At 41.1% G+C, this 26,635-nt stretch overlaps 1 protein-coding gene across 1 annotated transcript in view; it reads left to right on the forward strand.

Annotated features, from left to right (window-relative positions):
* Nucleotides 1-2,565: 2,565 nt before the first annotated feature.
* The window catches only part of shroom4 (shroom family member 4), a 44,670-nt gene continuing 20,600 nt past the window's right edge, over nucleotides 2,566-26,635 (forward strand). The window contains exons 1-2 of the mRNA XM_061237046.1: nucleotides 2,566-2,861; nucleotides 21,064-21,215. Of these exons, the coding sequence (XP_061093030.1) occupies nucleotides 2,727-2,861; nucleotides 21,064-21,215 (287 nt within the window). The 5' untranslated portion in view covers nucleotides 2,566-2,726. The remainder of the gene's footprint in view (nucleotides 2,862-21,063; nucleotides 21,216-26,635) is intronic.

Raw genomic sequence — 26,635 nt, forward strand, 5'->3', positions numbered from 1 at the left:
CCCGCCTGATAGCTACTTCTAGCATAATGTGCCATGTCACAAAACACACGTCATCTCAAGATGGTTCCAGGAACATAACGATGAGTTCAGTGTACTCCAATGGCTTCCACAGTCACCTGATCTGAATCCAGTAGAGCACCTTTGAGATGTGGTGGGATGGGAGATTTGCAGCATGAATGTGCAGTTGACTGTGATGCTGTCATGTCAACATGGACCAGAATCTGTGAGGAGGTCTTACCTAGTACTAGAAAGGTGTACCTAATAAACTGCATGCATGTCAAACTAAAATGTCAAATCCAAATGCTTTGTGAAACTGATGAAAAAAAAAATATATTTTGGCAAGATTTAGAGAAACTGCTTGAGGTGACGGAATACAGTGACATTATTTTCACATGTGCAAACAAGAAATTTGTGTATTCCAGGCAGTGCGAGGAATAAATGTTTTCTATTCAGCTGTAATCGATATTAACGTTTGAACGCACGCAATGTGACCACGGTTAAATACTTTAGGGCTTCTATGAGAGTACTTTGACATGTGTTCCCAGGACTTGCGGTATAGTGTTTAATGATGAGCAGAGCAGGGAAACAATGATTGCAAGGCTTTCCCAGCACATATGCATTACTTCACTAGAAGAGAAAATAGCTCTGCATGTGGCTCCATGACTTGGAATTTGGCACTCTTGAAGTTCTTTGCATCCGGGAAAGCTGTTCTTGAAGCAACTGTATCAAATCAGATTTTCACTATTTGAGGAAAATATATATTTTTTTATGACTTAGGTTTTTCTTCTTTGGGCATGTTATGAAGTATTCAGGATCTGTATTTTGGCTCTCGAGTGTCTATGTTAGTTCAGTTGCATTAGTACAGTGTCCAATCTTATACTAAAAGGGCTGGTGTGGGTGCAGGTTATTGTTACAGCCGAGTCTTATGAAACCCGATTTAACTAAATTAACTAATGATGGTTTTCAATCTAGACAATGATAAGTAACAGCAGGTAATGCTGAGCAAAAACAAAAACATCAGGTAAGATTGGATACCCCCTGCATTGCTGCTTTAGATTAGTAGTTCTCTAGCCAAGTCCTTGGGGATCCCTTTCTGATTTTTGTTCCATGCACAATTGCAATCCCAGAATTTTAACAGGGTGTTAATTTTTTTATGCTCCAGAGTGCACACGACCTCAGACTGGGGCAACGGTTCATGCCTTCAGCATGACAGTGACCTGAGGCATACAGCCAAGGCAATGCTGGAGAGGCTTCGGGACTGTCGTTGAGTGGCCCAGCCAAAGCCCAGACTTAAACCCCATAGAACATCTGTGGAGAGACCAGAAAATGGCAGTTCACAGACACTTCCCATCCAATCTGACGGGGAGCTTGAGACGATCTTCCAGGAAGAATGGGATAAACTGCTCAAATCCAGGTCTGCAAATCTTATAGAGACTTACCGAAGAAGACTTGAGGCTGTAATTGCTGTCAAAGTACTGAATTAAGGGTCTGAATATTTACGTAAATGAGAGATTTCAGTTTTTGATTTTTAAAAAATGTATTATAAAAACATGTTCTCAGTTTGTGATTATGGGTTATTGAGTATTGGTAATCTGCAACACAATAAAGTGTATACTTTCTGAAGCCAAGGTGTTCGTAAATCATGTTCACATTGTGTTTACTGCAAAATAATAATAATAAAAACAAGTATTTTAACTGATCAAATTAGAGATGGCTGAATCATTTGCCTCCTAATTGGTCACAATTTTACTATGCATTCGGTACATGATGAAGAATTGAAAGGCGAAACAAATGACAGCAAACCAAACCTGTATTGTTCGGGGGAAATGATATGAAGACACATGCGTTCAGCCACGGAATTGAGAGCCTATTTATTCACCTCTGTGTTTAATTTGATCAATTAAAAATTGTTAGCCCCTACCTCTTTATTTTGCAGTCTAGAAATGTAAACATGGAATTTGTAGTATTCATGCATGCACTGTTTCTAATGTGGCTGAAGGTGATTCATAGATAGCCTAACCCCTCTAAACACTGTTTTTGGTGTGATTATCACATCGATGTTCTCCTACATTGTAATTCGCTATGGATACGATGGTTAAAGTACAAGAGATATTGTAATTTTACTTTCGTTTAAGTCAGCTAATATTAAAGAAATGCAAGTTACATATACCTCCATGTTGAACAAGGCATTTTCAAATGGACAAAAAATATCGTATCGTTTAACGTGCTCTCATAGCCTACCATAACCCACGAATGTAGGGCTATTTTGCAGAACTAACTTCCTTTGAATTAACAACTTCTCGAACGAAGAAAAAGAAACAGCTGCGCAGTACTAAGCAGCAAACAAACGTATGTCCATTTTTTAAATCTGCAGACATAATTGCTTCATTGATGCCACGACCCACTAGGTGCCGTTGGCATTTTCCGGAGGAAAACAATACAGCGGTTGATGCTACATAGTTCCTTCCCCTCTTGCACTCCACATTGGTCGGTCAAACTTAACCCCAACTTCTAATAGGCCATTGCAGTTGTCACTCAAACTACTGATTTTCGGCAGAGGCAAGCTTCCTCGGTGTAATTGGAATCCCCTCGCTTTCTCCTCTCTCCCTCCCTCCGTTATACTCTTCGTTGCTTGGTGGTTAGAACTTAACGGAACAGTGGTGATGGAGATCCGAAACTTTGCAACAACTTGTGGATAGTTGCAAGCGATTAAGGACGCGAGTGTCATGGAGCAAAGAATGGAGACCGTGGAGCAACTCGTGTCTTTCCAGCACATCCAGGTCCAACTACAAGGAGGTGCTCCCTGGGGATTCACATTGAAAGGAGGACTCGAGCACGGCGAGCCGCTCATCATAACAAAAGTAGCTACATTTTCGTATTTTCTACTAAACATCCATGTTATTGTATTATCTAGTTACCAAATTGCAAAGACAAGCAGAGAACATTGTCAAAATGTATGGTTGGATGCTCAAGTTGGCGCTATATGTGTCCTTAGTTTGATAAACCGGTTGATTTTATTCGTAACTTGTTAGCAAACGTTGGCTAACTTTTTATCTTCAAACTTGTCCTGGGGCGATGAAATTTACAATAACGTAAAATTGCCCGTCTTGGCTCGTGGTTAAAAAAAGGCCGTTATTTTTTATGCAAGTTAACAGTGGTAGGCTAGGTGATGACAGGTTTGGCTGAGCAGTCCACACGTGGATATGCTAGATCGATATTTATAACTTTTATTATTGTTTTTTTATTACTGAGTAACAATTAACAGTAACTTAAGTTAATTGTGTAATTCAGTCGTAGTCTGCGAGCTAGTTTGTGTTGATGGGGTCAAGTTAACGTGACCAATGTTAGCTAAATGGCTTCTCTAAATTGCAGCAAACGAGCTACATTTCCCCCCTGTGTAATTAAATAACGAGATTGGCCAAGCCACCTCAGCACCTTTCGAGTAAATTAGATTATTGCATGTCATTTCATATTATTGCACTGACTAGCTAGATATTTTCTTCTTGTTGGTGTATTACCAAGGTTTACATTGAGTGACGTAGCTAGTCACAGTAATTTATGATGGTTTAAATGTTTTTAGAATTTGCTACGAACGACCACACTAGTACTGTATGTTCCATAAGTGCTGGATGCCTCGCGTGTATCCCGATTAATTTTAATTCTCGAGGATAAATCGCATGCAATGGATCTATTAGTCAGAAGTCATTTCTTGCAGTGGCTTTGTAATCCTGGCAGAAACCCTTTCAGAGAAAATGCAGTGCACTATAATTAAATTGGATTACCATCCGCAGTTAAATTACTCATACTTAGCAAACCAGAAACGTTCTTGTTTCTGTCTGTATACATCATTGTTTACATCAACTAAGTTCTGAATAGGACTTTTGAAGTAAACGCTAAACTGTAAAAAATCCCCCATAAAACGAGATATTCAGAATAACAGCCAGTTGCTGGCTATACTAAATGGTAGCAGTACTGGATTGCTCTCGCTGTCCTTATCTAAAATATGGGGACAGCAAAGACGTGTTAACAGTAATTTAACAGATTTAACAAGTAGCTTGGCTGCTTCTGTTTTTTCATCTTGATAATTTAATGCTCAGAGCTGCTCCCATGGCGTCCCACAGTGAACTTTGGGCTATTGTCTTATTAGTTGTGGCTTATTTACAGCAGGTAATGCACATACCACAGTGAGCAGTCTCCCGTCAGCCACATCAATCAATTTCCTCCTGAGTGGTTTTGATATTTTCTTTGCCTTAGCATATGGGATGTAACTGATGGTTTAAATATCTGCAGTAGTTACTGTAAAGAACCATCTATTTAATGGGGAAGTATTCTGCCTTGGGAAAGATTGTTGATTCCAAACAGAAGATAAAATCAAAGCCAGGCGCAGCTTTATGTCAACAGCTTGTTAGCACCCGCTAAGTTTGAATGGGTGGTAGAACTATACAAGGAACTGAGTGGTTTCTGTGTAGACATTTTAATGACTGAATGCTCAACTTTATGAAAAGTTCTAGGGGTGCACATTGTTTCTGTATTCTAGAAAAGTTGCCGTGCTTCCACATAGTGGTTATATATTTATTGCGTTTATTACCATATTTAAGCCATGAATCAGTTTCTATTTTTCATGGCTCTGAAGTTAAGAATGAGCGCATTTTGAGGGTTTGTCCCACAAAGAGATACATTTTCCTTTCATCTCATATTGGCGAGAATGTTTATGTACAGCCATTATATAGCTTGGGGTGAGATAGACAAGCCTGCTTTGTTGCTAAATAACGCAGAGTTTGAGTGCAGATGCTTCTGTGTGAGTGTAGTTTATTTCTTAAACCAAAACCTAAATGGTTACATTGAACCACATAATATCAATACCTTCCTTATGCATCCAAATATATGTACTCAAACAATTTGAGTAACTTTGACTAAGTTGGGATTCAAATGCCTTGCACTGGGGTCAAAGTCTGTTTTCTTGACCACTGCACATTCATGTTGCCTGGTCAGATATTTTATGGTACTCAGCATCTATAGCTATATTTTAAAAAAGCTAAAAGGAATGCAGCTGTTTAGAGTGCTTCCGCTTGTTATTATTTGAAAATCTCCCAGCTATCTTACCCTGCACATTTGTGTGGGGGAAGGGTATGGTAAAAAAGATTTGACCCCCCCCCCCCCCCCACCACCCATCCCTTTGCCACATTCCTCTAAAGTGTTGATTTATTTTTCTTGAATGAAGATGTTTTGGAGTGGATGACCCCCTGAGATCACATTCTCAGACTCGCACTGCTGAGCAAGAGAGGGGAGTAGGGAAGGTTACCCAGGTTAAGTTTAGTTGTTGTTTCAGTCAGTATTCTGCTCCGTCTGGATTCAGTCAGCATGATCAACCAGCCACTCAGCTTTTGGCTTCCAACTGACTGACCACTGATCACTTCTTTTACATGCCCAATCCTTTCTTTCAGTGAGTGAGTCTGTCAGTCTGATGTCCTCATTCTATCATTTGGTTTGTGTTTCAATTTGGCCAATTTTCTAGGCAGTCCTAAATAGGGAAACTTAGTTTAGTGGTTCAGAACTAGCCTTAAGCAAACGCCAGTTTGTTTCTCAAGGAGTCATTGGCAAGACTGAATAGACTAGTTATCTAAATTGACATCAGTCTGAGATAAGTGCTTGTCCAAGTGTATGAAACCCAAGTGTTGAGCAGTGGTGGTGGGGGCAGGGGGAAGAGACACACCTTATTGCAGAGACTGTGCTATCTAAAACTGCCATTCTCAGTGTCCTGGCCCTGTTCAGTTGCCAGCATTTTTGTAGTGCTGCTGAGAAGCAGTACATCTAGGGAGAGGAGTGGTGAAATATTTTATGCCGAACATTGGCTTGTGGGACACAAATAATTGGGTACAATTTTTGGTATGTTTGGGGATCTTGACCACACATCCTGTGGGGTGTTCAGACCAACATTGCCCTAAAGCTGGTAAAATACAGAATGGCTTTAACCCTTTATAGAGTTGACTGTCGAGGTGGTGGATTTCATTGTAGAAAATCCTCTGCTTAGACTCACTAACTGGTTAACCCAAAACACATGGTATGTGTCAGACACAGGAGTCCCTGTAGCCCTATAGAGTAGAGCTGGACTGGAATGTGCATGTTTGAGTTCCATGTGTATACGCCTAAGTCTTTTGTGTTGCAATGATTTGGCATTTCTTTTTTCATTTTTTTTTTCATCCAAACTGGTTTAGTGATATGATAATCTTCTGACCATTAGGTATTGCTTTTAAAATTTTGTGTTAGAAAGCATTCATGTCCTGGAGATGTCTGTAAAATCGAGATGACAGGTTAACATTTATTTAAAAGATTATAATCCAGTTACTGGGGCTTTGTCTACAAAAGGTCATTTTGCCTTTTGACTTACTATAACACTGTAACAATGCTTGCTATATATATTCATTTACCTGTACTCTAGTAACTGGATGCAAACATTTTATTGGGATGTTATTACTGATTTTGGTATCCCAAGATTTGGAGCTGAACAATACAGCTGTCACAACAACTGAACATAATTACATGCATTATATGTGCATAAACCACACTAAACAAAATCTTAATTCAAAACCTTTTTTCCCCCCACATAATTAACTGGGGTGCTGTTGTTTCTCACTCAGTTGTATGCCTCAGTTGTATGCAGGGTTGCAGGGGTCAATTTTACTAGCTATGCACACTATATTTGCAGGGGTGAATTGTGCCAGCTATATGATGTATAAGATATAATGTATAAGATCAAACAGCTTATTTATAACTCAATTGTGCAACAGCAGCTGAAGAACAAGAAGTAAAAAAAAGAAAGATGGTAAACGACGGTTTTCATCAGTTACATTCTTATGTGAGCTACCTACTGAATGCTGAGTGGTGACATTTGTGTAAAACATGCTAGCAGTAACACAACCCTTTAGTTTACATAGAAAAAATAATGTAAGTAATGTTGGAAAAGCAAACCAACATGGTGTTTGAAAGTTCTATTTTCATTATTCCTATTATTTAATATTCAGATTTTCAGCAGTATTTGATGGAATGACTTGTCATTTTCTCTCACTCAATACTTGAAAAATGCATCCTCCTCTGCTCTGCTTGATTAATCCTTCAAGACTACTTTTTACATTTTGACACATTTAAATCCTACATTGGCTTAACAGTTCAGATGTTATGTTATTTGATTATGAGCAAAAGTAAGTGCTGTTGCAGAATTTTCACGTTCAGTGGTTGTTTTCATGCTTCTGTCTGACAAAGACTGCCGATAATCAATTAAAGATAACTGTGTAACAGTTATGGAATTGTTTTTTGTTGGAGTGGAATTGTTTTTTGTTGGACCAGGGTTGCACACATGCTGCACAGATTGAATGACCTTTATGGATAAGATATTTACAAAGGCTTTGTAATTTGTGTACCTTTTAACATGTGATTTTAAGAGTTTAAATATTTAAACCATAACAATCCCACATTTATTTGTTCAATTCTATATAATATAATGCACCTGTTGTGCAGAGTATGAGTGATATCTTTGTAAATTGCTGCCTTGCCATTTTCTAAATGCCATTTAATTAGACTCAAACCCAAACTATTGACAAACACAGTCAAATCAAGCTCATATTTATGATGCAGTCTAAGTATTGACTGTGTTGTCATGTGGGGGAACTTTTAGCGCTCAAATAGAGACTGAAGAAACAGTAGTACATTACTGAACTCAAGGTGCTATTGCAACTTGCAAAGTGCAAATTGCTGATTAACTGGGTGTACTTGATGATTAAAGGAATGGTTAACCATCCAACAGAAGCTGCTTTATTGTACCTTAAGGATATAGGACTGTACGTGCCCCCGAGTGTGCACTTCCTTTAAAGCAGAATGACAAAAAAGGAGGTTTCACAGCCTGTGAAAGCAAGTGTGTTTAAATTTGTTGCAGTAAAAGTGAATTCATGTTATGATGAATTCATTGTAAATGATGAATACTCCCAATTTGAATTGGCTGGGATGAGCTGTTGGGATTATTTAAATGGCAGTGAATCTCGGCAGTGATTTTTGGCAAGAGCACAAAGGTTGATCCATCCATAGAGAGCAAGCAACCATGACAAAGGAAATAAATAGCTGGATGGCTTGGTATTGGCTGTCCGTCATTCTACATGTCTTGGAGTTAGCTATGTAGTGTAAAAGCTAACATGCACATTGTAGGCTAGTAGGCTAATTGTAGCCACGTCTTGGATGACACACTGCAATTCCCCCATTTCAAAACTATTGTGGTGTGGTGGTCCTGTATCCTAGCAATTATGTTACATGTTATGTGTTATGTATGCCACATGCCTATATGCTACATGTAGGCATAAAGTGTGTCTCTATATAGGCCTACTACTTATATGTTGGCCTATAGTGTTTAAAAAATGTCACTACATACTTGCCATGTGAATGAACATGTGAGTGGCATCAGTATAGACCTTGCAATTCTGAACTGCATTTCCTAGTAACTGGGGAGAAAAAGCAGCTATTTAGTGCAGCATGTAAAGCTCCCGTCACTGTCCCATCTTATCACCCAAGTCACACTTCACACGTCCATTTGAATCCCTCTGTCTGAATAGTACACACAATACCTAGTCTTTCAGGTTTACCATCACACGTTGAAAGTATGTCTGCTTGCTCCTTCCAGGCGTTGATGTGAAAACTGAAGGCAATACAATTGTAGCTTGGATTGTTTTTAACATGCAATTCTCATTGGGTTATTTCTTTGATGACACTGAGACAAATTATACAGCCTTGTCCAAGAAGTTACAATACCTCCCAAAAGGGAAATCAAGTTGAATACAGCTTGAGTGGTTTTCTTCTCTGAAGCAAATCTGTAAATACATTCTCTACAATCATCTCTATTCTTGGCTTGGGCTTTTGTTCAGTTGTGATACCAGTGAAATGAAGCACAAATTGTTGAAAATTAAAAAAATGAGCTCTATCTTGTTTAGGTCCACTAACATAATTTGAAACTATTTTAGGCTATATTTGAAACTACCATAGGCTATATTTGAAAATAGTCTCTGCACTACAAGTAATCTTGAGTAAATGTATGATAATCTGTAAAGATATGTTTGACACAAGGCAACAAAATCAGAGGCAGTCAGGTTCAGGGTGCTATCCTCTCATTGTTTACCATGTCTTGCTGAGGGGAGGTTAATCGCTCTAAGGGTGGAGCCGGAGTGATGGAGAAAACCTTGTTTAGAGTCTTAGCTGTGAGCTCTTATCTCCATTCCCTAGACCCTGGAGCTATGTTTAACTGGGTCTAGCCTGGAGGAGCCTTTAAAGTCCAGCACCATCAAATAGACTAGTCCAGACCCAATAGGCTACCAATCAGCATGGCAGAATTTGCATTTTTGTACTCATCAAGACAACCATTTACACCTACCCACACAATCCCAACGGAAACCCCCTATGGAGACTACGTAGTAAGACCACTTCTGGTATATAGCACTTTATAGCACACCAAAACAATGTAATATCTTAAAAAACTAAACAAACAAAAAACAATACAAAGTGAAGAGACAAATGGTGTGGGCTCTGTGGCTATAGTTCTCTCCAAGCTTTGGTTCTAGGGTAGTTTTACCTGGGCCACTGTACCCAAACCCAAAAGCCGACAGTATAGGCCTTAATGCTGAATGCTGAAACGGCCTACTCTGTGTTGTATCACATTGGTAATGGTGTAAACACGGCAAGACAACCAGATAAGAGATGTTTAAACAATGGTAGCTGCCATAAATGTAATAAATGTCATATGAATGGAACCACATCCTGTTTCCAATGTAATTTAGGGCATGTACAACAGCAACATCTCTACATCATTATGTGTTTTAGATTTAATCACTAATGCTTTATGTGTGTTTTCAGTCCCCCCGGGTGTTTGCTTAAGAGAACCAGTGTGGCAGTGCCTTCACCGCAAAGTGAACTATAAAACTTGACTTATTTGTACCAAAATTATGTGTGGGTCTGTGTTATACCACTGAGATAAATATGTTACAGTGACAAGACACACACACACGCACACGCACACAGTTTGCTACATGCTTGCATCCACTTAGTCACCACCACCCCTTTTCAATTTCTAATGGAAAATGCCTATCTCTATATTTTGCAGTGCAAGTAATTTCGGTTACAATTGCCATATTGAATGCATTGATCTCAACTACACTCAAGCCAGTGGTTTCTCCCAGAATCTGCTTTAAGACTATGTATATCCTTTGATTTCTGATAACATTTGGAAATCAGAATTTGGCAGATATTTATGTTTAGGTTTTATGAATTCTTTAAAGGTACAATAGGTAAGATTTTGTATCAAACCATTGTAAATCCCTTCCTAACGTTGAAAAAGGCTCCCTGACTTGTTGACTCACCCTCGGCTTGTGTTTATAGTGCTTCAGTTTGGATTTCAAAATATGCAGTTGACGGACTGACGCATAAAATTGTATAATTAAAGCTCAGATTGGTTCTAAATGCCATAGCCAATGGTGTGGGGGTTTGAACATCAGCGCGTACAAAGAGAGGGGGGAGGGATAAACTATGTTGTGATATGAGGGTGTTTGTTGCTGCAATTCCTCTCTTGACCATTATAAGTCCGAAGTTACCTATTGTACCTTTAAACTCAGGGAACCAAATTCATGAACACTATTTTATCTTGTATTAATTTACTGTAATTTTGCTTACTGTGATTGTTATTGGGTGCTAATCATTGACCTTTTCAGTATTTTAACAGACAGAATTTAGCAGACTGGATTATGAGTAGCCCTGTTATTCATCCATCAGTCAATTATCTAACCCGCTTTTTCCTGGTCAGGGTCACGGGGGCCCAGAGTCTATCCCAGCATGCACTGGGCAAGAGGCAGAAATACACTGAGCAGGTCTCCAATCTTTTGCCGGCCTTGTTATTCAGTCCCTGGATAATGTTTCTCAACATTCAGCTGATTTAGGCCTAATTTGAAAAACAAACCAAAAATTCCATACAGCACATTTGGCAAAATTTCAAATGGACCATTTAAATGACATTTACATTTTAGCCATTTATCACACTGATATCTTGAGTGGCTTACGCAGCTTTCCTTCTTCGATTAAAATGTGTTTATTCAGCTGCTTATTTACTATAGCAATGTGGGTTGGGAACCCTGTTCTAGGATACAACAGTAGTACCCCACTGGGAAATTGAACCTACAACCTTGAAATTACAAGCCCAGCTCCACTGCTGCCAAAGTTTAATCAGGTTTAAAGTTAACTTCACAGAAAATCATAAATGCTTTTCCATTTGCTTTGAGTAGCCTGCAATTTGTTTTAATGACAAACACACACAGGAAATAGTTTCTTATCCACATATACGTATATTAATTTGAATAGCTTTAACTCAGGTTCATGTGTTGTGATCCATGACAAAGCCTGGAATCCTTTGCTTTACCTTTCCTTTTTGCAAATTGAATTAACAAATTGCATTATTTATTACTAATTCTTTAAAAAAGCATTATCACTTAAAGGCATAAATAATGAGTGTGAATGCTATACTAAGCAGTAGATAATCTATGCTAAGATTTGTTTTTTTCTCTTACTGTGCTGAGTGATTTTATATTAATGTTACCAGATCACAAGTAATGTACTAATAAGGATAAGGGATGGAGAAAGACAGGAATGTTCTCAGATGACCAAACATGCTAATCTTAAATGTTTATTATACATTTCTCAATGGAAAATGAATTTGATAAATTGATCACAAGTGCCACATGAATGCACTGTGGATTGACTCATGACTTGCAGTGCTCAGCTAGTATAGTGTAGGATTTTGGCTTATCTTCACCAAACATTGTGTAATATAAGAGCACATAAAATACACTAGTATGGCCCATGTCCATATGAAGGGAAATGAAGGCAACCCATTCAGACAATTGCTATGCTAATGCTTAAAGAAAAAAATATGTGCTGACACCCAATAAAATCAACTGCTTGTTTTTACTCCATAGTAGAAATGTTATTTTCCACCAAGATATGAGAACCAGACCTTTCCTTGTATGCATCTTTATATCTATGTGGCTAAAACAACTGCAACAAAGTAAGAATTCCGGAAGAAATTCTGATGTCTGATAGAGTGTATACTCGATGCTCTTTGTTTTGGGTTGGTTTCATTGCTTGCCACACCGACCAACCCAAAAAATGCGTGTACCAAAGGATTTTTTGAATGGACGCATGAAGCGGTAATCACAGTTCTGTCATCAGTCTGCTTTTTTGGTTCATTTTTTTTGTCAGCCACCCTGTGAGTCCTGCCCATCGTTAAAGCAGTGACCGGGAGAGGAGGGAGATTTTGTGGCAGAGCATTTTAGTGTCCCTGCAATGGCAGGGTAAACACATGGGCGTTCTTGCCAAAGCAGCAAGCAGTGTGAACTAACTGCTTTGGAACTCTGATCAGGTTCAGTGAACAAGGTATATTAGTCCACACAGTCTGTTTAGACTGGCTGTATTGATTTTTCCTGAAGAGGCAGGAAGTTAGTTCACCCAAGGTTTTCCTTCATGGGTGCTACAGTCTATGTCCTGGGTTGGCTTATGGAAGCTGTTGAGCCATTTTTGACTGTTACTGGTTCTTTCGCTGTTGTTTTGTTTTGCATGCACTCGGCTAGAGAACCTCTAATAAAGAAACTCCCTTTAAAGCGCTTATCTCAGAGGGAGGCAGTAACAGCACCACAGTGGTTTATTTTTTTCCTTCTCCAGTGGGCCATTTGGTGAGGGCAAGGTCATTTCGCTCACATTACCGTGTGAATGGTGCACCGTGGACCCATTCAAAGGCCTGTCACTGCTGGCCCTGCCCCTCCCTCCTGTCACTGGTCAGCCAACTGATTGATTTATCTTACTTAGTTGTTTTCCAGGAGGCCGTCAACTCAGTGACATATCTCATTGTCCCCTGTGTAAAAAGAGGATAGTTTTCCCAGTATTCTGAATAAGAGCTTGATCAATTCATTTGCAGTTAACACTGTTTCACACTATTTTGAGCATTAGAACACATCCATACACAATTGAAGACGTTTTTAAAACCAGGAGCTACACTGCAATGTAAGCTCGGTTTGTTGAATCACAATTTATTATTTATTTTCTGAGCAGATGACCCAACATTCTTATTTCACACATTGTGTAGCCGATGCAGCTACAACAATGCATTTTCATTGGTGTAACATGAAGTGAAACATGTTGCACAAGCATTTAACTGTTTTGTGATATTTAAGGAGCAATTTGACTTTTTAAAATACAAACGTTTATATGCATGTCCTGTTGTGCCACTTAAAGTAATGGATGTAATGTACTGCATTGTTTGTAATGTAGTGTTGCAATGAGTAAAACATTACATTGCAATTGACAACAGGTGTTGGTTTGCTATGATACCGTACCAAAATGGCTATTGTAGACCAGCACAAAAAATGATGGGTACATCCTGTAGCTATTTATCCTGTAACAAGAACATCAATATTTAGAATAACAGTAATAATATTTGCAGAATTATCTTTTTAATGTGGATAAGTCTAGCTACCTAGTGACATGTTATCTTTGTTAATTATTCATCTTTTTAAAATTATATTAGCATATTTTGTTAGTTTACTTGAAACTAACTTGCTAGTCAGATATTTGCTGAAGCATGGTTCTGCTTATATTAGGAAGTATTTTAAAGCAATAGGATACCACAGTGCTGTAACACAGGTTATCTAAATTTGGGACTTCAATGGGCTGACCATTCAAAGTGGGTGGCTTTAATGTTGGGTTGATGATTGCCTTGGTGGAATTGGGTGCTACTGTACTAGTATTGCACTTATGCTAGTTTTTAAGTTTTGTGTAGTAAATAAAGTGATTCCATAGTTTTGGTTATGCAGACAACTTATAAAACGTTGGCTATTTTTCCTATGACTATTGCAAAAATATTTCTATATTGTGAAAGTCAGAATTTTTGAATTCTTTCTTAAGAGCTGATAAAATGGTAGGCTATATTGCTTTGCATATTTCTGTGAAAGTGTCAGTCGATATTCTTTGAGAAAATTCTGAAATATATTGCAGTAAATGTATTCATTAGAACTATTCCTTGATCAGGGATAGCTGTAGTTTTCCCATGGCCTGTAAGGAACTGCAGAAATCCCTGAAATTAGCCACTGAAGCAGAGACGATAGAGGCCCTCTTCTTTTCAGTGATGGTTTCTGCTCCAGCTGTCTGAAGGGGAAGTCTGTGCAAACAAGATTAGTCCAAGCAGAACTGTAAGAGGCAAACAGACCAAGGAATGTGGAAAAACACAACTCCGAGGAGGAAGATTCCTCCTGTGTTAACGCTTTTTTTGTTTTCGTACCAGGAAAACAGAAACCTCACTGTTTAACCGCTCATGTGGCTGTGCGGGTGGGGCATACTTCTTCTTTTTATGTTGAATTTGGGAAAAGTTGCAGCTCTGTGCTCACTGTGGAAATATTGCCTGTCCTGTCTGCCACCCCTGTCTGAGAGTCTCAGAGACGTCAAGATGTGCCGGGGCGATGGACCGATGGTGTGAGTGAGAGTGAGTGTTTCATTGCATTGCATTGCAGCCCAGTGAAAGACGCTTTTGTGTGTGTGTGTGTGTGTGTGTGTGTGGGTGTGTGTGTGTGGGTGTGTGTGTCTGTGTGTGTGTGTTTGTGTCCGGGTTGCTGTGCACTTTTCTCAAGTGGCACATAAGACAGCAACACCATTCTCGCCCACTTTGACATTGAATTGTGTCCAAGTGTGTCAGCAGCCTAGCCGGGCCCAGGCCGTCCGGGGGCCTCCCTCTGTCTGCTCCGTGCAGCTCTGCTCTCCTTAGACCTAGGCGCTGAAACGGGGCCATTCAAGGACAAGCAGCCTGTCACACTGACCTCAGATGCATAACCACACAGATAGTGGTGTAAGAAGTGAGCTCTACTTGGATTATTGAGGGTATTGTGTGGATGTGGGTGTTCGAAATAAGGGTTAAATACATGTTTGAATGGGGAGAAGAAAGAAAGAATTTGGAGTTGGGGGAGAAATTTTGATGTAAGATTGTGCTGGGCAAGGTCGTAGGCCTCAGGATCATGGGAATGGGAATCCAATGGAGAACAAAAGTGAGGCTTTAAAGCTGGGTGCACCTCAGCCCCCCTCCTAGGGTGTGTCTTTATCCATCCCTTTTGTACCAGGCAGGGCCGTTTGGGATATCTGTTGTGGGTGTTTGGATCTATTTGTGAACCGTCTCCACTCTTTTTTTAAAGCAGTTCGTCAGCTTAATGAGAGGGACAAATCCAACTTTAAACATCATGGCTGTCCTAGGGAAAAGGAGCTGTGGGGGTGTGGGAGCGGCGTGGAGGAGAATGGGATTCCTCCTCGATACGTCGCTGCAGCTCGGAGGCAGCGTCTGGTTTAGGCGACTGTGTTTAGATGATCATGGTCACGTTTCTGTGGTGACTTGCTGACTCAGCTATTGAATTGCAGACTGAATGCATACCTTGTGGCTCCTCAGTGTGTTCTGATAGGATTTGGTATTTCTTATGTAGACTATTTGCTTACCAACTTTTTTTGCTTAACCAAGTCTTTTTTGTTTGTTTGTTGAAATTAATGTGAAACCACATTTAATCTATCTATAATTTTCACATGGCATTCCAAAATAGATCAGATTTGATGCTGAAAAAAATGTCACCCCTTCTTGTTGTCATTTCAGAATAGTGAATGGTTAACTATATTGTCCTGGTACAATATAGCTATGTTAAAATCTTCCCACACTAGGGTGTTAGAGTGACTTCCCCTTTCTCCACTCCAAATGTTTATAGAGTTTGTGACTGCCCAGTCTTCATTTTCTCAGACGTCCCCAAGATGAGCTGATCGCTTAAACCTTCTAGCCAGAAAATTCCAGTTGATCATGGCATAGTAGCCTTTATGGAAATCTCATGCTGGGGAACCTGTAAAGCTGTTCTCCTACCTGTGGAAAAGAAACCCAGGCAGAAGAACCTGAGCCAGAGATGCGACTGACCGCATGCCTTCTCTAACAGAGAGAACGTTGTGTGGTGAGCAGATGTTCTCTGGGCTGTAGGCCCTCCAGACTGCTGAGACACATTTTGTGGTCTGAGAGTTTAATGATTTTTCGCTGAAGAGATCATTTTCAGACTTCAGCAATAATAAATAAGTCTTTGTCTTGTGGGAGCACCATTTCAGAGCTGTGCTTGGATTGCTGCTAAAGAAGGGGCAGTACAAATATATGCTGTAGAACCTTGAGGTGTTGTATGAAACGTATTGTTAGTTTATTGTACAACTATAGTCCAGTGTGAATATGGCAGGGCTTGCATGAATCGATTCATTTTGTCAGATTTTTTAAATTGTTGTTTTATGTTTATGACTCCTGTGGATGATTTATAAATGTTTAGTGCATTCAGTGACCTACCTTCTTGTGATATATTGTCTTATAAAAGGCCAACAAAAATTTAAAGATTTAAATGAATAATTCCTCTGGGTGGACACTCTTTGTCTTTGTGATACACAAAGCTTATACAATATGGCGTCTCAGGCTACATCCCGATTTGATTTATGTCATGCTCTGAAAACAACAAATTCCTTAAATTCTGATAAAGGGGTACATACTGGTTCCAAAAAGTACTTATTACTCTTGGCATTAGAAATAGCAGTGAGGCTGTGCCATGGCTTGCAGTATGTCGGCAACAAACATTAAGGCATTGCACTTACTCTCTTGCCTGCAGCTATGCTAAAACCTCATACAGTGCAGTCTGCGGAATTGTAACTGTTGCTGCCCTGAAACTGTCTCTGGTGATATTTAGTCATTGTAGAAAGATGGAGAAAACAAAGAATAAGATTTTGGCCTTTAAAGCATATGTAGTATCGCCTCTTCAGTGTAAAGTCATATACAGTCTCAGATATAGCCTCTCTGTCTCCTGCTTGTAGGGTATCTACAGCTGAATGTGTCAATTTGGCATCAGGTGATGATTGGGCACCAGAGTGACGAATCAACCTTGGTACAATAGCGGGCACCCGGCCATAGCGGTGGCCCACACCCTGTTATTTATAGTGCGTCTGAGCGTGACCTCACGCTCCCTGGAAACCTGTATGGAGCCCTGGACACAATGAGCACATTCTTCTCCTGTGCAGGAACGCAGGGTAGCTTCCCGTCGACTGCAATTTTCACTGCCATGTTACTGCCTGAGGGTTCCAAGATGGCCTGTGCTCCTTTCTGGGGCGGATGACCTGTAAATTGTGTGTTCCAAGCACTTGGTTTCGCCCAGTCGACCCCTTGCTACTTAAATCGTTCACAGAATTTTATTGTTCATACCATATTTCCACCTGGAAATGTGTGGCTGCTAAGCCAATATCTAGCGGTGGCCTAGGCTACATGTAGCAATATTCAACCATGCAGTGTTGGACCCCGGTTTCCATGGGTGCAGAATCATTGACAGTATTATGGACTTGCTCCTTGGAGAAGAATTGTGTGTTTTTGAATTCCATTTTGGCATGGGATTAAGTTGTGTTCATCAATTTACAACCGTTGTAATTTATTGAATTTCAGCCTGTCTACTATGAGTTTGTAAAGTAATAAAGTGCACTCTTCAGTAGTTTCACCGGGTTAAGTAAGCAAATGCTGCCAAATGTTGTATATTTGCGTTTACCAATGTTGAATATGGTCTTATCTATTTAAAAACCCTCAATGGTCAAAGGTCAATAATTTCTAGGTTTTTTTTCTTCTCCATTTTCTTTTTTATAAAGACTTGGGCTACTTCTTCAGTCCTGGGTTGCTCTTGCACACATAATTGCTTGCATGACTTGGAATGAAACAAGACTGAGGCCACACACACCAGGATACCTTTGCTATTTTAACATTTAGAACAGCTGCCATAATAAACATGGACGTATTACAGACTTAAAATTGTCTTTATAAAAGTCATAGCTTCTGTGTTTTCTTTACTTTGGAAGTTGACACAAATCTATGTATTTCAACCCCCCCTATTTATTATTAATTTGACATTATTTAAAAAAAATAAGACTGCCTACTAGGTCATAAAACTTTGCATTTGTCAGGTTTTAAGTTGAGCTGAGGTTAGGGTGACTCGGCTGGACCAGTATGCTAGGAGGGTGAGGGGTACAGTGGCGTGTTTGGGGCAATTGAGCAGGAGAAAGGGGGATTTTGGAATACGCTCCTGTTGGTGTCCCTTTCTATCTCCCATGTCTGAGATCTGGGGTGTGTGCACAGGCTTTACAGTATTCTGAGAAAAATGGACGTTCAAAGCCACTTATTGTATTTTGCTATTATTGCAGTGACTCGTAATCTTCTTGCATTTTTTGTAATTGGACAATTGCCCCCCCCTTAAAAGTCATTTTAGCGCAGTTTTTGAAATCAGTTTATAGGAGGGATGAAGAAGCACAGGAATGGTCTTTGTGTGCAGTGGAGATCTGGAGTCCATTCCTTCCAGGTTGTTTTCATAATGGTGACTAATTAAAAGCCAAACAAACATAAATCCTGCGACGAATGATGTTGCCTACTGCTGGCTCTGCCAAGTTGTGTTTTAAGAATTGAGATGGAATGGTTGTTTCATGTTCGAGGGTCGCAGCGAACAGTCAGTCCTCAGGGGACTCCACAGGGGAAGACAAGGAGAAAGTTCCAACCTGCACAAGGCCCTCATTGTACGCCCACCACACAGTCACGGGGGACTGCGAAACCAGCTGGCGCCTGCTCCAAACTAAAATAAAAATGGAAAAATGCAATGGAAACATAGGTGTGGCATACGCGCTACTAACAGCATGGTTATTTTTATCCATTTCTGCCCAGGAAACCTTAAAAACGCCTTTGGGGGGGTAGAGAGAAGGTGGTGGTCCATGTACTGATAGCTTGGATCAAGGCCGGAGTTTAGGCGGGCTATGAGCGATGCAGCAGGGAAAAGGTTACTGCTCTTCAGGGTTGCCAGGGGTATCGCGAAACACTCTCAACCTTTTTTCTCCCTTCAGAGCACATTCTTTAAATAAACACAAAGGGCGAAGAGTTAGAATTAACAAGAATTGCTCTCCATTACATCATGGCTCGGGCGGCCATTAAAACACTCCTTGGAGAGACGGAGTTCGTTTGATGGAGAACACAACCGAGAACGCAGCAGGCACCATGTTATTTCTTCCGTTTTAATTTTTTTCCAGAAGAAAAAGTCACTAAAGTTTCCCCAGCTTGTGCAGTCGATGAGGTAAGACCATGTCTGCCTGATGTTTTTAATTGACCGAAGAATGGCAGAACGCTCTTGGCATTCTCGTCTTTACAAAGACAGAGGCATCAGTTTGGCCAGTGCATGCTTGGAACTTCCCGTCAAGCGAAAAAACTAACCCTGGGTTTCATTTCTTCCTTTTTTTCCAGTGGGATTGTTTAAAAGTCATGGTATTATTAAATGTTTTATTTATTCAAAATGTAAGCTTTTTGTATTAGCATGCCTTTTCGGTTTGGTCTTGAATTCACATGGGGGAACTGAAAAGCTTTCCATGTGGAGGCTCCACATTCACACTGAATATGTGCGTCAATGACTTTACAGTCATCCATGCAAATAGAGAATCTGATCCGTGACATGAATGAATAAACATTTAAAGCTTCAGAATTGACCTAGGCATTCTGCCTTTGGGGACAAAACGCATAGCCAGCTTGTTTTGCCTGGTTGCAGATGAGAGCCCATGCATCCCTGGGAAGTTTTAATTTCTGTTTGACAGGAGAAAGAGAGGAAAGAAAAATGTCCTGTGCAACTGTAATTGCAACCATAAAATCTGAATTATGTTTCCATTACATGCATTCTTCCCAATCCTTCCCATCAGTCTCTGTGTCAGTGGGGTAGAATGTGAGGGGAGAATGTTGTTCTAGGCAGCAGTCTGGCTCCATGCTCCCATTGTGACAGCAGGAATATAGGATGTTCAGTTTAACTATGGAACATTCAGGAATGTTACAGCATGGATATCTTCCTGTTGCTGCAGTCTTCTGACAGACATCTCTTATCTGTTCTCCAAGCGTCCTGCTGACTTTTGAGGTCACATGATCTGAACATGACCTCTGTGCCACTCTCAACTGTACATTTATGCAAATACACTATGGAAAATATCTTAGGCACACACTGCCTTCACATAAATATCACTCTTTTTGCTCTGAATATCCTCCAAACCCACAGAAGTATTCCTGCAATGCAGCCATGTTGTTTCACCACAAACCTCAAAGCCCCCGTCAACATTTAATTTTGCTTTTGTGACGATCTGGCCGACCGCAGGATCGGATGGCGAGATGTTTGTTTGAGGGTTTTAAGATCCCCTTTCTCAGTGAAATGGGGCCACTTTTCGAACTGTCTGCCTGGCCATCATGACTGTTTGAAGGGGGTTGGGGACCAGTCCAGCTCTGACCCTGTCTTTCATGCTGGGCACACTAAAACTTCTGCAAATGTTCCCCATTTATTTATTTGGAGGTAAAAATCAAGGGCACCCAAGAGTGGAGTAGAGGCTTATAGGAGTCATCTTGGCCCAGAAATGTCTGGTTCTTCACTGAAACCTCAGACCGGGACTTCAGAGAGGAGGCAACTCTGGAGAGTGTACTCTAGGTTCAGCTAGGGCTGTTGAAATTGACCATGGAGGTTATTCAGGAGTAGCAGCCTCTCCTCCTCATTGCAACAGAGACAGATGGTTGGAAGCATGGGAGCTTCACCATTCTGGCAGGGAGAGCTGAGATTATGTGAGTGCATTGTTTGGGTGAGTGTTTCCATTTAGGTTTTGAAGCCAAAATGGTCTCATCAGAATAGGGGTGGTGCTGTATAATTTGTAAAGATTTAGCCTACCTGATAGCCAAAGTCATTCACTTGTTGCTTGGCTGCATACTGATGTTCATCTAAAGAGTAGGGTTTCTCATATTACAGATTTTGGGGATAATCCATTCATCATTTTCTGAAGGTATTTGATGATTTGCAGCAGGATAGTTGTGAGCACAAGGAGATTTTGGGGCCATTTATTTGCTCGGTTGGCAGCTGCGTGCGTGCAGTCATATATTTTGTGTGAGGTCTGACCCCTCTCTCCCCACAGATCGAGGACGGAGGAAAGGCGGCCCAGTGCAAGAAGCTCAGAGTGGGGGACGAGCTAGTCAACATCAACGGCTCGGCACTTTACGGCTCCCGCCAGGAGGCCCTCATCCTTATCAAGGGCTCCTACAGGATCCTCAAGATGGTGGTGCGCAGGTAAGAACCTTGGTCCCTATAGATTGCCCAAGTCAAGTTCTCAGGAAGGTCTTTCACTTACAGGCGGAATCTCTTTCCCTTACAGGTCAAGGTCAGATCTTCAATCTGTTGCTCTAACCTCTCAGTGGGGCCTTGTAGAGCAGCATTTCCAAACATTTCCCATGGCACACTTTACAAATTTAAAGAATTTCTTGGCACACCACTCTCAAAAGCAACGTTCCACGTTGAATTGATGTATCTAAAGCAGGCCTAAACGTTCTTCCTGAGTTTTAACGACGTGATATGCATTTTATTTATTTCTTATATTGATTAGTTCACATAGGGCCAGATTTACGTACATGAAACTGCAAAATGCAGCCTGACGAGGGCATGTTGGTCCGCTCGCAGTCTGCCTGAAGTTAATGTCTTATTTACGAAGATTACACCTCATCACGCAATCAGCGAATCAGACTGCCTACAAAGCGCATTTTGTGGAAGAGCCAGATCTTAAACAGCGCAGTTAAAACATGTGGTTAGTGCAGTGAATATTTCCACTGCATGTGGCGTATTCCTTGTATTGGTTGCCATGTGTTGGACCTCACTATTTCATTTCTCGCAATTATTTGTATGGCTGGTTGTATGTCACATAAGTATTTCCCCGTTCAGTTTCCATGATTGTTTTGGAGGATACCTAATACAAACAAACACACAACCCTGTTTTTATTATTTTAGCAATGGCAGTTGAACATACTTTGTTTATAATAATGTTCTGTTAAAGGCAAAAAGCATGAAGTGATGAAATGGTTGTGCACTGTACAATTGATGCTTCTCATTCACCCATTCACTGTCACACCAACAGCGATTGGCTGCCATGCAAGGCACCAACCAGCTTGATAGAAGCTATTGGGGGTTAGGCGTCTTGCTCAGGGACACCTTGATACACCCAGGGCAAGTTCGAACCGGCAACCCTCCGACTGCCAGATGACTGCTCTTACCTCCTGAGCCAATGTCGCCACACGCAGCATATCAATGCATTAAAAGCAGCATATCAATGCATTCAGCCTGCTCATATTTTTAATAGTGGCAACAAAAAACTTCACTTCAAACACTTGTTCCTGTCACTATAGTTGAGCACGTTATTTCAGTCATTTCCCACAGCTTTGAATGAGATATTGGTTAATTAATAAATTATTTTCAGTCTCACTTGCGCCTCGGTTTACGCCTGCTATTTAGAGGTGGATACATTTTGTGCACAAATTGACCCTCTTTAATTGTGTGAACTTCAGTAAATTCAACGGAATGCCCTTATTTGCGCAATCCACCCTAAAATGCATCTGCATTAAGGAGAGAAGTGCAGCTTGCAATGACTAATGTAGATCACATGCATACTGCCGTTCCAGCCCCATGCGCCAGTTTGATACAATGCATGTTTCCTGGGCAGAATGTGTCATATGTCCACCTGAAAATTATTAACATGATTTTTCACATGGCACACCTGACCTTACGTGACGGCACACCAGAGTGCCGCAGCACACCGGTTGGGAATACCCCACTCAGCCCAACCTCAGAGTACCCCACCCCACATTTTGGGCGGTTGGTTTGGGTGTCTTGAGTCCTAGATGGCAGCCAGAATGATGTAGTGCTGATCATCATGCATGATTCACAGGTCAGCCTGTCTGGTTATTGCACAGTGGATCATCTGACTGATAAGAGGGAATCTTGTGCTTTCCAACATGGTGGGTTTCTTTGTTTTATCTGTTTGCTTTGGCTAATCTGTTCTGAGCTGACGTCAGGATGGCTGGCGGCCGGACATGAGGTTACCTTTGCCCTCTAACACGCCCTGTCCATTCCTGTGACCATAGGCACTGTTTACTTTTACTCTGACTCATGGAAGAGGGCATGTTCCCACAGTTCATGGTGCGCTCATACTACAATGTGTTAAACTGAGGTGTTTTCACTTTAGTGAAAGTAATTGAATCAGTTATTAAACCTTTTTTTTTTTTTTACAAATGAAAATCAAAAAATATTTTTCTGCAAATTCTTGCATGTGCAATGGGAATTCTTAGCATTGCAGAGAACTTATCTGGGTTATCTTAGTCTTATCATGAAATGTTACTTTCTGTGTCAGACAGTTTGTCCGTTGATTTTATTACAGGAAATGTCTTGAAATAAAAAATAAATAAAAATTCTTAGATTTTTGGCAGAATGCCTTTCTCAAGCAGTTTTCCTCAGACCATCCCTTTAGTTCAGTGCTATCTCTTTTCCTGTTGTTTGTGGTAGTGCTACAAAAAGTTTACCAAAAAGTAAATACAAAAAATGAAGTGAGCAAAAAGCAGATGTATAAGCTCCAACAAAGGCACTGATTAAGTGTAGCACTGCACATAACCGGAAACACCACTTTGATACTGTCTAGCATGTGGGGGCAGCATAATCGGGTGGCCTGATCTGTCAAAGGGAGTTCTGTAGCAGTGCCGAGGCCAACTGCATTCTGTTCCACTGACCATACATCAAAGCCAACCGTCCCAGCTGTGTCTCCCACCCCGCTGTCCGCAACCTCCCTTGAACCCCCCCTACCGGTAGTTCGATCCCCGGTGTAGCCACAATAACATCAGCACAGCCGTTGGGCCCTTGAGCAAGGCCCTTAACCCTGCATTGCTCCAGGGGAAGATTGTCTCCTGCTTAGTCTAATCAAGTACGTCACTTTGTTGTACGTTGCTCTGGATAAGAGTGTCTGCTAAATGCCATTAATGTAATGTGCAAACAAAGTGCAAAGTGCATACCCATAACCAGGGATAAGTACGCAGACATCCTGATACACAAGTAAATATCACAGAAAGATTACAATTAAGGTTTACAGGGAGGTAGGCAGGGACAGGGAGTGGTGCAGCTTGAAGAGGTGCATCTTCAATTTGCTCTTGAAGATGGAAAGAGATTCTACTGTTCTGACCTTCACGGGGAGTTCGTTCCACCACCGTGGAGCCAGAACAGACAGTAATCGTGAGTGGGAGGTGGAAGTTCGGAGAGGGGGAGGCGCCAAGCGGCCTGTGGAGGCCGAACGAAGAGGTCTGGCAGGGGTGTAGGGCCTGATGAATTTTTGGAGGTAAGCTGGGGCAGACCCCTTACCTGCTTGGAAGGCTAGCACCATTGTTTTGAATTAGATGCGAGCCATGACATGCAGCCAGTGGAGGGAAGTAAGCAGGGAGGTGACATGCGAGGGTTTGGGAAGGTTGAAGACCAGAAAAGGTCACAGCTTAAGTTAATAGCACAGACGAAACGGCAGAACCTGACCCGGGTGGACTTCCCCCCAGCAGGCCTTGCCATAGTGAAGTGGGTTGAGTGGGGAACTAGGAGTGTTTAAGATGGAAAAAATCTTCCAATTGTTTTGTGGCTTCTCAATAAGAGAAGAAATATCCATAAACACTGTTATTATCAACTGTGGTTTCTACTGTAAATGGTGGGCTTGTACAAATTTTGCAGTGCGGTCTGTCTCAACTGCTGTTGGCCCTTTTTCTCAGAACTGGGGCTGGATCGTCAGAAGGCCTGGGGTTAAAGGAGAAGCACTGCCAGGGACTGTGTCCATCATGAGTTTCAGTGTTGCGGTCATGATCAATGCGAGTGTTGGTCTGGATAAGGCTTGCAGCTGACGGCAGGACTTCGGTCAAGGCTTTGCATAATCCACATTAACCCACTGACCCTTGCTTTCTACTTGTGTAGGAAGCAGTTCTATCAGCACACTGGTGAACTATGAACTTGCGTCTCCAGCGGCATTAATGTTCAAGCGCTGGCCTTTCTCCAGCACTGCTGCCAAAATCCACATGACTTGCGTGGAAGAGACAAGCAGGGAGAAATATCCAGGGTGTCGATTTTTACTGTGGAAAAGGTTGCATTAGCAACTTCCCAAAAACCATTACTGTTCCTTGTAAAGCTCAAGGGAATATATGACGATGTGTTCATATGACGTTAATTATGGTTGCCATGAGCGGCACTCCTTGGGTAACCAGTGTGGGAGAAAGAGGAGAAACACAGGACTCCCTGGTCCTTCCAGGCCCAGTATCTGCCAAGATGCATTTCAGTTTTTCATAACTTTTAATCACTGCTCATTTTCACAGTTTTTACAAGTAGGTCTAAGCCTATGTTAAGCTCAATTAAAGGGAATGAAGGGAGGCCCATCTTCGTGGGATCAAAGGCCTACACTATTAGTCATGTTTCTTCTGTTTTCCCCATGCCATGCTTTCTTCTGTGTTTGTGTGGATTCTGTGCTAGTTTCTTTATCTTTTATGTGAAAAGACAGAGGTCTATGTATTCCTTGAGGTTGTGACACTTTGGGGGAAGGCGTGCAAAAGGGGCATTTCCTCTTCCTGACCTGACACAGCCTGCTTGTGCTTCGTTTTGCTGCATTCCTTAGACACATATTACCAACCCCCCAGAGTGTGACCAATTAAAAACTGTGGAAACCTTAAAATCTGTCTTATGGTCATAGTGAAAGAACTGCAGTCATAATGTGGGTGTGGTCACTGTGTTCTAGGTCCTGGGAAAACTGACCGAAGAAACCATGTTCTGATGGTATGTCCGCAGAATTTAAAAGGACAGACTGCTGTTGTCCTCCTGATTGCAAGAATGAACTTCGGACCATTTGTGTTAAGAAACAGGTCACTGCACTTGGCAGCTCTAGGGGGTGGACAAACATGCCCCCCTCCACCTCCCAGTGCTTCCCAGTGGGATGCCTAGTGGGTCCCAGTCCACTCCACTCCTTCAAATCCACAATGTTTTATTACTTTCCTATAGAATCCATACCAGTACAGTGGGCTCAAAGATTATTGGCACCCCTGACAGAAAATACCAACATGTGATAAATACTGTGCTATATTAATGTTTCAATGGAACCAACAAAAATCATTTACTGATTTAATTAAAAATCAATTTCCTCCAAATCAATGTTTCACAATTATTGGCACCCTTAAAGATTATTGTAAATAACACCTACCAAAATTAAACCAGGTATTAAATTCCACTTATTTAAGTTTATCTATGTGTTAAGGAACTGTATTGAGTGATTACATCACTTCCTGTTTCACTAGGGTATAAAAATGAGGTAACACACATGCAATATCCCTTTGTCATCCAACACCATGAAGAAAACAAAAGAATTGGCAATTCAAAACAGGCAGGTGGTCGTAGACCTTCATAAACGTGGTAATGGCTACAAGAAAATTCACAAATGATTGAATATACCACTGATCACTGTCAGAGAAATTATAAAAAAGTTCAAAAGATATGGAACTGTTGAAAATCTCATGGGTAGAGGACGCAACTGCATCTTGCCCCCAGGATACTGAGGAGAATGGTGAGAGAAGCAACAAAATCCCCAAGGATCACAGTGAAAGAATTGCAGGCCTTGGTGGCATCTTGCGGTCACCAGGTTTCAAAAAGCACCATCAGCC

This window comes from Conger conger, chromosome 3, assembly GCF_963514075.1.
Source record: "Conger conger chromosome 3, fConCon1.1, whole genome shotgun sequence".
NCBI lineage: Eukaryota > Metazoa > Chordata > Actinopteri > Anguilliformes > Congridae > Conger > Conger conger.